This window comes from Mercenaria mercenaria, unplaced genomic scaffold, assembly GCF_021730395.1.
Source record: "Mercenaria mercenaria strain notata unplaced genomic scaffold, MADL_Memer_1 contig_4580, whole genome shotgun sequence".
NCBI classification, from domain to species: Eukaryota; Metazoa; Mollusca; class Bivalvia; order Venerida; family Veneridae; genus Mercenaria; species Mercenaria mercenaria.
The window spans coordinates 4,454-20,628 of NW_026462821.1; the positions used below are offsets into that span (position 1 = coordinate 4,454).

General features: G+C 34.9%; 1 protein-coding gene across 5 annotated transcripts in view; it reads left to right on the forward strand.

The window, feature by feature from the left end:
• Nucleotides 1-1,918: 1,918 nt before the first annotated feature.
• Nucleotides 1,919-16,175, forward strand: part of LOC128553979 (uncharacterized) — a 28,205-nt gene continuing 13,948 nt past the window's right edge. Inside the window, exons 1-6 of one of the 5 annotated variants that reach the window (XR_008369490.1) lie at nucleotides 1,919-2,057; nucleotides 2,574-2,750; nucleotides 5,355-5,475; nucleotides 6,283-6,410; nucleotides 6,624-6,808; nucleotides 7,345-7,552. Coding sequence is in view for 1 of the 5 variants with exons in the window: in XM_053535175.1 (XP_053391150.1) it covers nucleotides 2,069-2,154; nucleotides 5,355-5,475; nucleotides 6,283-6,387 (312 nt within the window). In the remaining 4 variants the exon portion in view is untranslated. The other 4 variants (XR_008369493.1, XR_008369492.1, XR_008369491.1 and 1 more) reach the window with 4 other exon arrangements.

Genomic DNA, 16,175 nt, shown 5'->3' on the forward strand with positions numbered 1-16,175 from the left:
AAACTTAAAATAGTTGTTCAGCATCATCACCCACATCATATGACACAAGATGCATAACTTTGGCACAATTTTTCACGAATTATTCCCCTTTTTGCTTAAAATTTCAGGTTAAAGTTTTATGCACTTTCACTCTATCTCTGTTATTACTGAATGGATCTGATTCAAACTTAAACAATTGTTCAACATCATCACCCACACTATATGACACAAGGTGCATAACTCTGGGACCAATTTTTCATGAATTATTTCCCCTTTTTACTTAGAATTTTAGGTTAAAGTTTTGATGCATTTTCACTCTGTCTCTGTTATTACTGAATGGATTTGATTCAAACTTAAAATAGTAGTTCAACATCATCACCCACATCATATGACACAAGGTGCATAACTCTGGCACCAATTTTTCATTAATTATTCCCCCTTTTTACTTAGAATTTCAGGTTAAAGTTTTGATGCACTTTCACTCTGTCTCTGTTATTACTGAATGGATTTGATTCAAACTTAAAATAGTTGTTCAGCATCATCACCCACACTATATGACACAAGCTGCATAACTCTGGCACCAGTATTTAATGAATTATGCCCCTTTTTGCTTAGGATATACTTATATAGTGTTTTGATACATTTTATCTTTACCTCTCTTATTACTTTAAGTTGATATTTTTGACATAGACTCAGGCTATTGTGCAATATCTTCATCCACAATATATTGGAGTCATTAAACACTCCAGTGACAGCTCTAGTTTCCTCAGATGTGCCCAGTTTCACTATCCAGCATCCAAATAGTCGAGCGCGCTGTCTCCTGTGACAGCTCTTGTTTTTAAGCCCCCGCCACAAGTGGTGGGGGGTTATAAAAATGGTCTGAATCTGTCCATCCTTCTGTAACACTTATGTGTTCCCTCTGTATCTCCAAAACCCCTTGAAGGATTTTCATGAAACTTGGGTCAAATGATCACCTTATCAAGACGATGCGCAGAATGCGTGTCGGCCATGTTGGTTCAAGGTCAAGTTCACAATTAGGGGTCAAAGATTTGAGCTCAATATTTCCTAAACCCCCTTAAAAGGTTTTTAAATTCATGAATGTCATCATCATGGAATATAAAATATACTTAACAACCTCAGTGCTTCCACTCAGTACCATCAACCCTTTCACTATCCATAACAATGGTGAGGGATATAGCTGTCTTTCTGACTGCCTTGTTAATTTCAGTGTCAGATATTACCTAATACATGTAAATAATATGCCAAATGTATACCAGTGATAAACCTGATGCATGGTTCAATGCAGTGGCAAAACCGCCTCGGTAGCCTAGTGGTAGAGCGTCTGCTTCGAGTGCGGGAGGTTGTTGGTTTGATCCTCGGCCGCATCAAAACTGTTACTAGCAGCTTCCTCGCTTGGCGCTCAGCATTAAGAGGGTAGTGCTAGGACTGGTCAGCCCGATGTCAGTATAATGTGACTGGGCGGGGTATCCTGTCACATGTCTACAGCGTGATATTCCAGTGAGGCAGCACTATAAAGTTGGGCATTGTGCTCACTGCTACAAGTAGACAACGTCGTTTATATGACTGAAAAATTGTTGAAAAAGGCGTTAAACCGGAATACACGCACACAATACAGTGGCATCAGTGTAGTGCTCACTTGATACACTTTCAAGACATAAAACTATCCTTGTATAGAAGAAAATACCGTGCTTGAAGACCGAGCATACTTCTCACCAACACTCAAAATAATGAAGGCAAAACTGACTTAAGGGACATAATTTCTTTACTCTTTATTTACATTTTTCAAGTATGCAAGATTAAAAATTGTAGTAACAATGGATTTAGAAGAATTGAAATGACATACATTTAGAACAGATTTTATATTCCAATGACCTGTCAAAGCATCTTACTAAGCAATCTGTGTTTGTATTTTAGGTGCAGTTTAGAAAGTACAGATACAAAATGTCTGTAGATATCAGCAACAATCATTTGGTACTTTAAGTAGCAAGTGTGAGAGACAGAACCATAATGGTTTCCATGAATGGAAGTAATGGAGACATGTCCATTGACCTGTGGAGGTACGTAAATTATGACAGTTTGGCAACAAACAACCAAACCTATGTCATTCCTGTATGCTTCAATCAGCTGTATCAGATTCCGTATTGAAAATGACAGGTGAGATAAGATAAGTTTATTGGAGTCTCATTTCCCAAGATATACATGTATATACTGTATATTATTAATATTAACATAAGATTTATCAAAGTCAAAAGGATAAAAAAAAAAAAAAATAGAAAAAAAAGCATTCCACGAACAGTTGTAAATGTGATATTAAATGAATCAGGAATGATATACAGTGCAACCTCTCCAGAGCGGCCCTCTCTACAGCAAAACCTCTCCACAACAGCATCATCAAATTTTCCCATAGCGTAAATTTACTATCAATTTAACCTGTATAGAGCAACAACCTCTCAACAGAGGTCAATATTTGCATTTCCCAAAGGGTGTTGCTCTGCAGAGGTTGCACTGTATGTCAGAAGCAGGTAATAAAATGTACGGAGAAAATTGATGTGTGATGATTTATTTACCTTTAGCCTGCTGGCGGCAAGTGATTCTGCCTTTGCAACCATTGCAGACCAAGATGTTTAGGCTGATCATGGTCTACACTGTTCGCTCTTCAGTTAGTAAATTTCCAGTGAACACCCCTTCGAATAATAAATGGTATTGCCCTAATTGAATGATGGACCAGTCCAATTTAGAAATTTAGCAGGGTAAGGGTTAACTTATGTTATTATACCTCAATAATGCTCAATGCAAAAAATCCATAGACCAGCAGGGATTTTTTAATACTACCTTTACAACAAGGAGAAACTGATAAAAAAAACAATGGCAAGAAAAATCTTCTTTCAGATTTAATCCTCATCTTTTATTTAGTGAAATTTCTCAGGATAAGGCTTTTTATAATAAATAATCTAGTACTGCTTTGGTGATAGGGGATATTGTTAACCTGAGCTAGCACCTTGGGTCTTTTTAGCTCACCTGAGCCAAAGGCTCATGGTGAGCTTTTGTGACTGCTCAATGTCCATCGTGCGTTGTGTGTTGTGTGTCGTGCGTCCGTCAACATTTTATAAAAAAATCTTCTTGAAAACCACTGGGCAGAATTACATCAAACTTCACAGGAATGATCCTTGGGTGGTCCCCTTTCAAAACTATTCAAGAACTCTAGTTGCCATGGCAACCGAAAGGAAAAACCTTAAAAATCTTCTTGTCAAAAACCGCAATGCGTAGAGCCTTGATATTTGGCATATGACATCATCTTATGGTCCTCTATCAAGATTGTTCAAATTGTGCCCCTGGGGTGAAAAGAGGTCCGCCCCGGGGTCACAAGTTTTACATAGACTTACATAGGAAAAAACTTTAAAAATCTTTGATATTTTGTTTGTAACATTGCCTTGTGGTCCTCTACCAAAATTGTTCAAATTATGCCCCTTGGATGAAAAGAGGCCTTGTCCCAGGGGGTCTCCAATTTACGTAGACTTATATAGGAAAAAAACTTTAAAAGTCTTCTTGCCCGAAACTGCAAGGCCTAGGCTTTTGATATTTGGTATGTTTCCTTTCCTAGTGTTTCTCTACCAAAATTGTTCTAATTATGTCCCTGGGGTGAGAAGAGGCCCTGCCCTGGGGGTACCAAGTTTATTATAGACTTATATAGGGGAAAAAATAAAGGTCTTTTAAATTTGTCTGAAAGTTCAAGGCCTAGGCCTTTGATATTTGGTATGTAGCATTGCCAGGTGGCTCTCTAACAAGTTTGTTTAAATTATGCCCTGGAGTGAAAAGAGGCCCTGTCCTGGGGGTCACTTGTTAAAATTATGAGTTATACAGGAAAAAAGATACTTAAAAAATTATCAGATCATATTTCCTAGACTGTTTAATTATAATTACCTGATGACCCCATGTGATCAGGGATCACTTTACTGTGACCTTGACCTACTGACCTACTTTCTTGTTGTTTAAGACAAGCCTTGAAATTTGAATGACATGTTTAGTTTTGCACAAACTGACTTTCAGTTACCATGAATGTAACCTACTGACCTACCTTCTTAATATTTTAGCATTAGTTTGACATTTGAAACATGTGTCTCATATACCTCAGGTGAGCGATCCAGGGTCTTCATGACCCTCTTGTTTACTTATGTTGACAGTATCCCATATCTCCCTTGCAGGTCTGTATTTTTAGCTCACCTGAGTACAAAGTGCTCAGGTTGAACTATTGTGATTGCTCACCGTCTGGCGTCTTTCCCTGCATCTATCTGCTGTCTGGGCGTCCATCCACACTTTCCTTAAACAACATCTCCCCTTAAACCACCAAGCAAATTGTGATGAAACTTCACACTGAGGGATGTTCCTTGGATGGTCTTCTTTAAAAATTATTCAAAGAATTGAATTCCATACAGAACTCTGAAAATCTGTAAAATTATTCTTGTCCAAACCAACAGGTCCTAGCACTTTTATATTTGTTATGTAGAATCATCAAGTGGTCCTCAACCAAGTTGTTCAAGTTATCCCCCTAGGGTCAACTATTGCCCTGCCCCAGGGGTCACATGGTTATTATAGACTTTTATAGAGCAAAACTTTGAAACTTTTCTTGGTCAAAACCACAGGGCATGTTGCTTTGATATTTTGTATGCAGCATCATCTAGTGGTTCTCTACCAAGATTGTTCAAATTATCCCCCTGGGCTAAAATATGGATGGCCCTGCTCTAGGGACACATGGTTTAAATAGACCAGTACAGGGAAAAATCTTTAAAAAAATCTTGTCTTAACCATAAGGCCTAGAGCTTAGATATTTAGTATCTGTTATGCTCTAGTGGTTCTCTACCAAGATTGTTCAAATCATGAGCTGGTGTCAGTATAAGCTACACTCGGATGCTCCCTTGTTTTACATAGATTTATTTGTTTTTGAAGCAGTGGCAAAGAAATTTGGATCACAAGCATAATGTTTGATACAGATTTCAATATTCATTTTGAATGACCTGCTGACCTTCTTTCCTGTTTTTGAAGCTACAGCAAAGAAATTTGTACCACCAATTTGATTTTTAATCAGATTTCAGTAGTTATCTTAAATAATCTTTACCATGACCCATTCACCAAGTATTTGTTAGTGAAGTTTTAGCCAAAAAAAATTGTTTAAGCAAGCAATTAAGCTCAGGTGAGCGATATAGGGCCATCATGGCCCTCTTGTTACATATTATTACATAAGAAGCCATGTAATACTATGCTGAGCAAAATAGGAACTGATAATGAATGGTTGGTTAAAGTGGTCATTTACTTATACAAGTTGACTTTAATCAGTGATGAATTTTGCTTTGTTACAGACAGCTCATGCAGATCAGAGATTCACATACTGAAAGAGATGAAGAACTTTGGCCATGGACTGCAGTCTGCACTGATGGGAACAGACAGGCAGTTGGCTCCTATGGAATATTTGTCCTTACAGTATGTTTAACCCTTACCCTGCTAAATTTCTATAATGAACCTGTCTTTTTTTCAGTTTGAACTCTAGTAGTCTATTATTAACAGTTAAAAGGAGTGTTTACCAAAAAGATACTGGCTGAATAGCACATGGATGGCACATGGATGTGCAGGCTGATCATGACCTACACTGGCCACAAAGGCAGTTAGTCGTGTCCAGCATGATAAGGGTTAACTTGGCATAAATATCATAATGAGACTATTTGCCATGCACAAGACCCACACACCTAGCTCCAAGGTCAAAGTCAGACTTAGAAGTCAAAGGTTAACAGGGTCTGTTTCGTGTCAGGTTCATAACTCTGCCATTCATCGAGGGATTTGAATTTAATCAGTGAAAATATTCCTTTTTAAGAGACGTGTCATGGACAAGATTCTGACCTGTAGCTCTAAGGTCAAGGTCATGCAGAGGTCAAAGGTTAACATGGTCTGTTTCTTGCTCAGTCCATTCATCTGCCATCAGTGAAGTGATTTTAGAATTAATTGTCATAAAATTAATAAATGCTCTTGGGCATTTCTCACTAATAGTGACAGCTATAATTGTTCTTAAATTGTATTCTTTATGAATATATCATCAAGTGAAGACCTGTAAATAATATTGTAAAGAGTTCTACAATGTTAATTTGTGAACAGTTCATTTATTGATGTTAAGCAAAATGTTTTGAAATGAATTGTACATTTCAGGATATAAATATATTGCTAATAAGATGACTTAGTAACCTCTTCAGTTTTAAGTACTCATCTCTAAAATACTATTACAAAATTTCTTTCCAGGATTATCTGACATACTTTTTGACTGGAGACAGAAATAGTGACTGTAAAGAGACATTCTGTATCCATGGTGACAGTGGTCAGATTCAGCTGCAGATCTCTCCTTAACAACGGTACTGTCTACTACTGTGGTAGTTATACTTACCAAAGTTTTAAATTTTGATTACGGAATATATGTAAACTGCAATTTATGAATAATCTAATCATTAAGATTTGCCCATAAAAGTTAATACATTTGTTTTGAATAATCAGTGCAAGTGATTTGAAAGTTTATATTCAATTTAACAAAATCTTAATAGATTTATTTACTCTATGTTTATTTGTGTATATTTTATAACTTCTAGTGCGGAGTGAATGTTAATGATAATGGTTACCACACCAATAATATTGCAGCAGTCAATGTTAACATCTTTATCACATGTGACCTTGCTATGCCTGTGTTTACCAGTAACGTATGATGGTGACGATCAAGGATGAAGAAATCAATAACAGTATCATCAAGGTTACTGCTATACGACACAGACGTATTGTAAGTACATTGTATAGTGTTACATCACTTTTTGTCAGGCCCTCTGGCAGTGAGCTCGACATAGTTGTCACTATGGCAGTCTGGTGTATGTGCATGTGCCTGTCTGTTCTTTCGTCCATGTGAGTTTGTCCGAGGTGTAACTTATCCACGGATCAAGGAATTCTTAAATAACTTGGCAGTCTGCCACAGCAGTTTATTCCAGCAGTTTGTTCCAGCTGTGTTCTGCAGTTTGTTCCATTAGTTTGTTCCAGTTTTATTCTGCAGTTGGTTCCCAGTTCCAGGAGTTATTTGTAGAAGTAAGTATATCTTAAAAAGTTCGAACAATACTGTCATTACTATGTGTAGAAGAATTTAGTGGTATAACCATCATGAGATAGCATCATGCAAGCTGGGTGTTTATTCATTATTCATAATAGAAAGAAAGTAAAGACAAATGATATTTTAGCATAGTAATTTTACCTTTAGGTCAATTAAAAGACATTGTAATATTTACATTTACAAGTTTTTGTTGACATTTTTACCCATTTGTCACCTAGGTGAGCTGTAATGCAGGACTTACACCAGATGTCCATACTGTCAAATATGCTGAAATAAGCACGAAATGGAGACAACAATGCCAAGATAAATCAGTATTACCAGCCACAAGCACTGACACTTGAATACCAAAAAAATACTGGCTGAATAACGAACAGTGCAGATCATGATCAGACTGCACGGAAGGCAGAATCAGTCGTGTCCATGATGGTAAGGGTTATAACTAACTTTCTAATATGGCTAACAATGCTTTAATCATCACAACGATGTTATGTTGACGTCACGCCGTGATATTTAGCGCCATGTACGCATCAAGAAATAGCGCTTTCAAATTTTATGAAATATTTTACTTAATAAAATGTTTTTCACGAAATGTCACATTGCACAAATGTTTTGATTAATTTATACACATACTGAATCAGTTATTCACTTTGCTGAATAATTCGCAATAATTTTCGCTCGAACAGAATTCTGTCGCAAGATGTATTACCGTTTCCGGTCCTGGTGTGTTTTAACAAATACTAGACAGTTGGCTAACTGGGAAAAGAGGCCTGGTTAACAAATCCGTAGGCATTTTTTAGTACAATATGGTATCATACCTTAAAATGTTCGTTATTCTGTCTTCTATTCAACCAGGGTGGATACCAGGCTCAAAAATCCATTTTTATTTTTTTGTGAGGCCCCAAAGGGGGACAATTAGTTTTTTCTCAATTTTAAGGGAAATTAAAGAAAATTTTCATTATTTGATGAATTGTGTATCTGTTTTAGATTACATGTATTGTAATATGAATAAATATGTTCATCACACTAATTATTTTAGAATTTGAGGCCCATTACAGGGTTTTTAAAAAAAAATATTTTGAAATTTTTGATAGGTATCGCATAATTTAGAAGTATATTGTTTTTACTCTATTTATGAAATCTCTACGATAGTAAGGTTGAGTATTCAAGGTTCAGGTGTGTAACAGGCATTCTAATTCACAAAATAATAAAAAAGGCATCATTATGGGGTCATGTTATAGTAGAATAATTGATAAGCAAATTTTAAAGTTTGTTGAAAAAGTTTGGTAAATTGCCCTCTTCTTTCATTATGTTGTAAACCATAAAATTTACCAGAACATTTTCTTCACAGCAATTTAATATTTGTTCTTAGGTAAGTTATTTTACACCCCCCCCTTTCCCCCCCCCCCCCCCCACCACACACACACCCACCAAAAAAAAAAATTGAGGCTCCAAAGGGGGGTTTAAATTACTCACATTTCATAATAATTTAGATTGATAAGTTGTTATTAATTAACAGAATCATTGCTGAAATATATTTAGCATATGACGATTTATGATTCACCATTTTATATGTATGGTGGTACTCTTATCTCTTTAATAGGATGTAAGTGGAACTTTAACTAATATTCCATAGTATAAATATAGCTCAAAGACCAGATTATTCTTAAATGTGTGCCCTCTTGATATACTAGTAGCAAGCCTACAATTATATTCATAGGCAATGTCACCTATACATGTTTCCTCTTGTAACATTGGAATATACCCCCAAACAACAATCAGATCACTTGATTCAGCTAGCCAGAAAGGCAAGTCAAAGACATTCTTAACCAATTTGGTATCAGCGGAGCAGTTGTCAAGTATTTAGGTTTCTGCTGCTCAATCTGGAGGTCAACATTTCATGTACCACATGACACCAGTACTGGTGTGTGTCCACTTCAGTAAATGTCACAATGACACTGCACAGCTGATAGTTACATTTTATTATTGTAAGTATTTCATTACCTGAAAAGGATCACTGATGTTCATGTGAACATGTAGCACCTATTTTCCCACCAGCTACGTTTGTGGTAGGTGGTGTTTATGAAGCAGCCACAAAAGGGCTAGAAAATTCTAATATTTTCAAAAATAATGTAATCATTAGTATTTTGTGTAATTTTGTGCCTTGCAGGTTGTAGATATCGGCTCTTCTTTGTCCTCATATACTCACTTCTATTCATGCTATAAGAACAAGAATGTCCAGGACCGGTGAAATCTGTTTGTTTACAATTTTGATAATAGAATAAGTATGTTTATTTTGTTGTTCATTATTAACGATAGTTATACTTGTAAAAATTTCTGATTTTCAGTTTTTTTCAGTTCCAGGCTTATTATGCTCTAGAAGCCTATTTTGCTCAGGTTAAAAGAACTGAGTACATGTCTTAATAGGTGTTAGGCTTACTTTGTATCTAATTTTACAGAAGCATTTCGTATTGTACATACTTTGCCATTACGTCTTTTATTTACATTGTTATGCAACTCTGAAAAGTTGGAAGGATTAGGAGAAAGGTTTACTTCACTTTCCAAGTTGGGTTTTTGCAACTGACAGTTCCAAATCTGTGCTCCACTTTGTTCCTTTGTGTGTCCGTATCTTTCTCGTGGTCTATATATTTTACTTTGTTCGTGTATATTAAGTGTAAAGTTAATCATGTACACATCCATACAATCACTGATATGGGGGTTTTGTTTGAGAGGGTAGGTTCTTTCTTCAAACGTAGTTTTTCTTAATGAATATTTGTCCTTGCGAATTTGTTTTGTCTAGCCTTGTGCTTTGAAAATACTCACAAAAAGTAAAAATGCAACATCCATTCTTTAGGACAGTCTAAGCATGACTTGTGTTACATGAGCTGTGTTGTAATTCATTTCCCTACCACCTTAGAAACTCATATTAATTACATTTCTATATACAAAAATTCGATCATCAGTAAGGAATGACATACCAAATATCCCCAAAAGTCTTGATACTGTTAAATGATTAAAATAAATTGACCAAGAGTTTAAGTTTGATAAGTTTGAAGTTTTTACCTTGCAAAACACTTTTATGTGATGTAGATGCGATTACAAACATTTACGTGTAATATCACACGAGGTTTTCCATATTGAAGTATTATTATTACATCTGGTGACTCCACCATTTCATAACAACTGAATGTCAATTGGTCTTATGGCATACCACTGCTTCAGCAAAATATATTTGAAAAATGCCTGTTCTGGCCATGGATAAAGTCCGATAACGATTTTAATAACAAAAGCTGCCCAAAAGCCTTGCGCTCGACTATTCAACAACTTCTAAGTTTAACAAGGACCATGACTGGTCAAGACTTACAAAACCATATATATGTTACTTCCCGAGGTTTGATGACCGGAAGCACTATGTGAAATTTTAATCAAATGCATGTAGTTTCTGAAATACACCTTGTTTTTTAGGTACATGCTAAACTTTTACCAAATACTCTAGGTTGAAATTAAATCACATTTTGTATTAAACTCAGTCAAGATTATTTTTATTTCAAAAGGTTAGATGACACAAAAGCCTTATGTAAAGTTTTAATCCAAAACATGTATTGGTTGCTAAGATATGAACTTACATGCAAAACTTATCCAAGGTGAGGATGTCAACAAAGGTGACACCAACACCAGAGTGAACAGAATAGCACTCACTATTCTTCAAATGCACTGGAATTTTGAAAAGTTTGGCAATTTATATGTGTATATCAATGTACATCAAATATTTACACACTGTATTTTTCAAAAAAAATGAAATATTTGCCAGAAAGTGATATTGCGTGTTTACTTTTTTGAGTGTATATATCGGTTCAGTATTCCATATTTGGGCAATTTGACAATATGTGTCTCAAAAGTTAGTACAAATAAACCGATATTTTACGCACTCTTATTGTAGTAACAATTAAATGAAAATAAGGAAATGAAATGCAGCGAAGTAACATGTATATGTATTGGCTCTACAATTTCTTGAAATTCTCAGAGTTACTTATTCTATATGTATCAAAGTGTTTTGCGAAACTCTCAGTTTTAGTGTTCTCAGACCTCAATAGTAAGTGATGCTGCAGTAATAAAAACAATAAAATTACTTTACACAATAGGTTTTAGTACAGTTAATGTTTTAAGACTGCGCGAGTATATCCACACACTTAACTGAATGTTACGTTGATGGCAAAAATGATATGCAGCATGTCCAGTTAAAATTGTTCATTTTGAGTGTAACTCCTTTTGGGGCCTCTTGAATTATATATGAAATTTCAAAGAAAATGTAATATATCTTAGTTTTTTATATGCACTGGATACTATAGAGAATAAACATTCATTTCTTACTTACATTTTAATACCAATGTACCGTAAATTTTAACATATTGGATACGTCTCATCATCATGTAAATGCCGTCTGACGGAGAACCCCCAATTTAGGGCCTCTTAGACTTTAATTTCACTTGAAAATTACATTTATACCTCAAATTATATTATATAATTGAATCTTTCCACTCTATTATATATCTAAGTCAGATTTACCTTAACCTGTAATTTAAACAACATTTTACTTTCATTATTATTTCTTATCACGTGCACCCCTTTTGGGGCCTCATGAAAACTTGAATAGGGATATTTGAGCCTGGTATCCACCCTGGCTGAATTCCATATACCCTAACGAACATTTTGATGTATGATACCATATTGTACTAAAAAATGCCTACGGATTTTTTTCTCTGGGCTTTCGCCAACTGTCTATACCTACTATTGGCGCCATGCTTGTGCAAAGAAACAGTTCCATCATATTTGATATAAATTTTACAATAAAGAACATATTAGAATCGAAATAATTTATAGCAAAACAGTGCTTTATCACTATTTATACACTCGGGCGGTTATACACCGAAATTATTACGCCTGACGTATAACTGCCCATCATGTATAAATAGTGATAAAGCACTGTTTTGCTATAAATTATTTCTTAAATGCAGTAATACAGGAAAACAAAATTATGAAGATTACAAAACATACAAATTAGGGATGGGAACGAATATTCGAATATTCGAATATTCGAAAATCGGTCGAATATTCGAATATGAAAATCAAATTCGAATATTCGTAAATTATTGTAATTTTTTTTTCAAAATAAGTATCATTGATTTTGGGCAACATGAGCATGCTAATTCTACAGAATAAAACCATGTCATGTTAGTTTATCGCGTATGAAAAGATGTCCAATCAACAAGAAAATAGCAATGCATAATTGGCAGGGGCCATCGTTACGGATTAACAGTTTGCAACAGGCGTCAATGTGTCAGATGCATGTCAAAAGATGTCTAATTAACAAGAAAATTGCAATGCATAATTACCTGGGGTCATCGCTACGGATTAACAGTTTGTATTAGGCGTAAATGTGATATCTTTTTATCTTTTGTACATTTTTATTGGCGCCGGTTTTATGTAACAAGTTGTAGAATTTTTTTTTTCGAAAACAATACCAAACTTGTAGATATTGTCGATCTTTTCACAATATTTTGTACGACGTTTCAGACCATCCGCAGAAACGGTTTTCATCCGCAGTCGGCCGTATTCGAATTAAATTTTGAAGTAGTTAATAATAAAATCAAGAAAAACATATGATTGATGCATAAGTTCATGTTGAAGAAGGTTTAAGTCTGTCTTACTTGCTTTTTACACGACGATTTCTACGCGCCGATTGAAATTTTTCAAAATGGCGGCGGCAATACAACAGTGCGTCACGTGTTTAAATGGGACGACCTGCTATATTTAGATAAAATTGCGACGGTCTAAATTCTAATCGTTTTGATTTTTTGTATCATTTTGAAGCTAAAACACTGAATTAGTTAAATATGTTCATGATTATACTGACAGAATCGTAAAATAAAACGCTAGATTCGGCGGGTTTTGCTATGTAGCATCGGGTTACCCGGAACAAACATTTTTTTGGCCTTATTTACGATGATCCACGCTTTAAACAAATGAATACGTTATGTATATGCTAATCACTTAATAAAAATTTAAAGCTTCCATTAAAACTAACCGAATATTCGAATATATTCGAATATGGCAAACCGAATATTCGAATATTGATTTCAGTATTCGTTCCCATCCCTAATACAAATATATAAATCGCCAGTTATACAAGAAAAATTGCAAAATTTGTTTTGTACATTTGAACTGAATAGTTAAGGAGGTAGGTTACCTTAATATTTGTATGTGCGCATGCCCAACCGGAAGCTTACGTAACAATTTATGACGACGTTTACGACAAACTAAATGTGTTTGTATATCCAGTCTTCTAAAAAAAATCATGGACCTGTCTCAGATCTGATGCTTTGTGGTTTAATAATGCAGAAATTATGATTAAATTGCCGCAGAAATGCTTCAAAACATTGTTGCCATAAAATGACGTCATTGTCCTCATGACATTACGTGTCGATTGCTGTGCAAAAACAAGAGATTTTATTTTGAAAGTACGTAATTACATGCATTTTCTTTTTTTGAACTATTCTTAAGCAGCCAATATTTTCTTTCGCTCATAATTACCAATATTTTGCTTCTTTTATGTAGTTATATTGAAATGTTGGCGGAATGTAGGAAAATTGATGATGGTAACTGATGTTATTGAGAATATAGTTGGATGAAAGGTTACTTTTTTACGGCCATTTTCAAATAAAAATTGGGCAGTTCGATTTGAAATACCTATTTTTCAGTTTCTGTTGATAATTTATTACTTATATACTAAAACTAAGTTCTAAAATTGTTCAAATTTCAGTAGGAAATTGTGGTTTCTTGAATTAAAATGATGTTACCATGGAAACGAAGCCTGTGACCTATATATCTAAATGTAAAATTCAAAAGCGTTGACACTGGTTTATCTAAGTAACAAATCTTCAGCTTTTTATTTGCATTTCGACAATATCCATAAGAACAATAGCAGCATGCAGAACAATTTTTCCGTAAAAAATGTCAGATGTGGGGTACTGCTGTAAGTATTTTAAGCCTTGAAATTTGTTTAAAAAAATGCAAATAATACGGAAATATTATTTACGTTAGAAATAAGATGTTTTAAAGCTACATTAACAAGAAAGATAATTTGTTTTTATATCTTTTATAAGAAATTGTGATAAAAAGCAAGGCATAAGCGATTTTAAACATCTCTGTTGCCATGGTTACTTTAAACTTTAAGAAAAATAGGATACCATGTAAACTGCTTGGTATTTTGCTGATAATATTACTTAAATACCATATTCCATGTTGGTCATTAACAGAATAACACTAAAGACGTCGAAAGAAAAAAAATTTCATACATAGTTGTTTAAAAATGAATGAAAATGCGTTACCATGGAAACAAGAGCCCCGCGACATATACATTTTAAGCTTATTTTAGAAAGCTAATGTGCATACTAGTAAAATTTTCAAATGTGAAGGCTTCTATGGATAACAAGGAAACCACAATACAATGAAAAGTGTTAAATATCCATATTTTCCTTCTTCTTTTAATATAAAATATCTTTGGAGGGTCATGTACTTCAAACCAAGATAAAAATTTTACTTTCAGAGACAGAGATAAACGAAATTGAGATTGTAGCAGTTAAAACATTAAATTAAACGAAATACAAAAAATTGCTGCAGTTCAACTAATTGGAATTTACCCTGGTAACAAGGTAACCTACCTCCTTAAGCTGAAAGACCTTAAATGTTTGACCTGTTCAATGTGACTTTGGCATCAATCGAGGGGTTGTGATCTTGCATGCCATGTTTGATTTAGTATTGTTTGTATTAATAGCAAGTTTCAAAATACTACCATGTACCACATAAGACTTAATATGTACCATCATGTACCACATAAGACTTATGTACCATCATGTACCACATAAGACTTAGGTACCATCATGTACCACATAAGACTTAGGTACCATCATGTACCACATAAGACTCTTAGGTACCATCAAGTACCACATAAGACTTATGTACCATCATGTACCACATAAGACTTATGTACCATCATGTACCACATAAGACTTAGGTACCATCATATACCACATAAGAAGCCCACCCGCTTAGCTCAGTAGGTAGAGCGTTGGTCTACGGATCGCAGGGTCGTGAGTTCGATCCTCTGGCGGGGCGTATGTTCTCCGTGACTATTTGATAAACGACATTGTGTATGAAATCATTAGTCCTCTACCTCTGATTCATGTGGGGAAGTTAGCAGTTACTTGCGGAGAACAGGTTTGTACTGGTACAGAATCCAGGAACACTAGTTAGGTTAACTGCCCGCCGTTACATGACTGAATATTGTTGAAAAACGGCGTTAAACCCAAAACAAACAAACAAAACCACATAAGACTTAGGTACCATCATGTACCACATAAGACTTAGGTACCAACATGTACCACATAAGACTTATGTACCATCATGTACCAAATAAGACTTGTGTACCATCATGTACCACATAAGACTAATGTACCATCATGTACCACATAAGACTTATGTACCATCATGTACCACATAAGACTAATGTACCATCATGTACCACATAAGACTTATGTACCATCATATACCACATAAGACTTATGTACCATCATGTACCACATAAGACTAATGTACCATCATGTACCACATAAGACTTATGTACCATCATGTACAGCACCAAGTATTAACAGCTATTTTCTTTACATAATCAAGGTGGGAAATTATGAATTTCCTAGATTAAGCTGAAGGCCTCTTTGCTACCAGATACTGACATAAGGCTACTGTTACATAAAAACTATCTTCTTCCCATAACCATTTGATACAGTGGTGGATTATGGAGTTCTGGGATACCAATATTGAAATGTCTCAAAATCAGCTAGAGAATTCTGAATTTCTTTGTTCAAGTAGAAGGTTACTGGTACATTACTGCCTGATATTCACCTCAGTGCACTGAGTTTATTGCAACCATACTTCTTCCCATAACCATTCGAAAAACACAAGAAAAGAAACCTTAACAATTTGTTTTCATGAA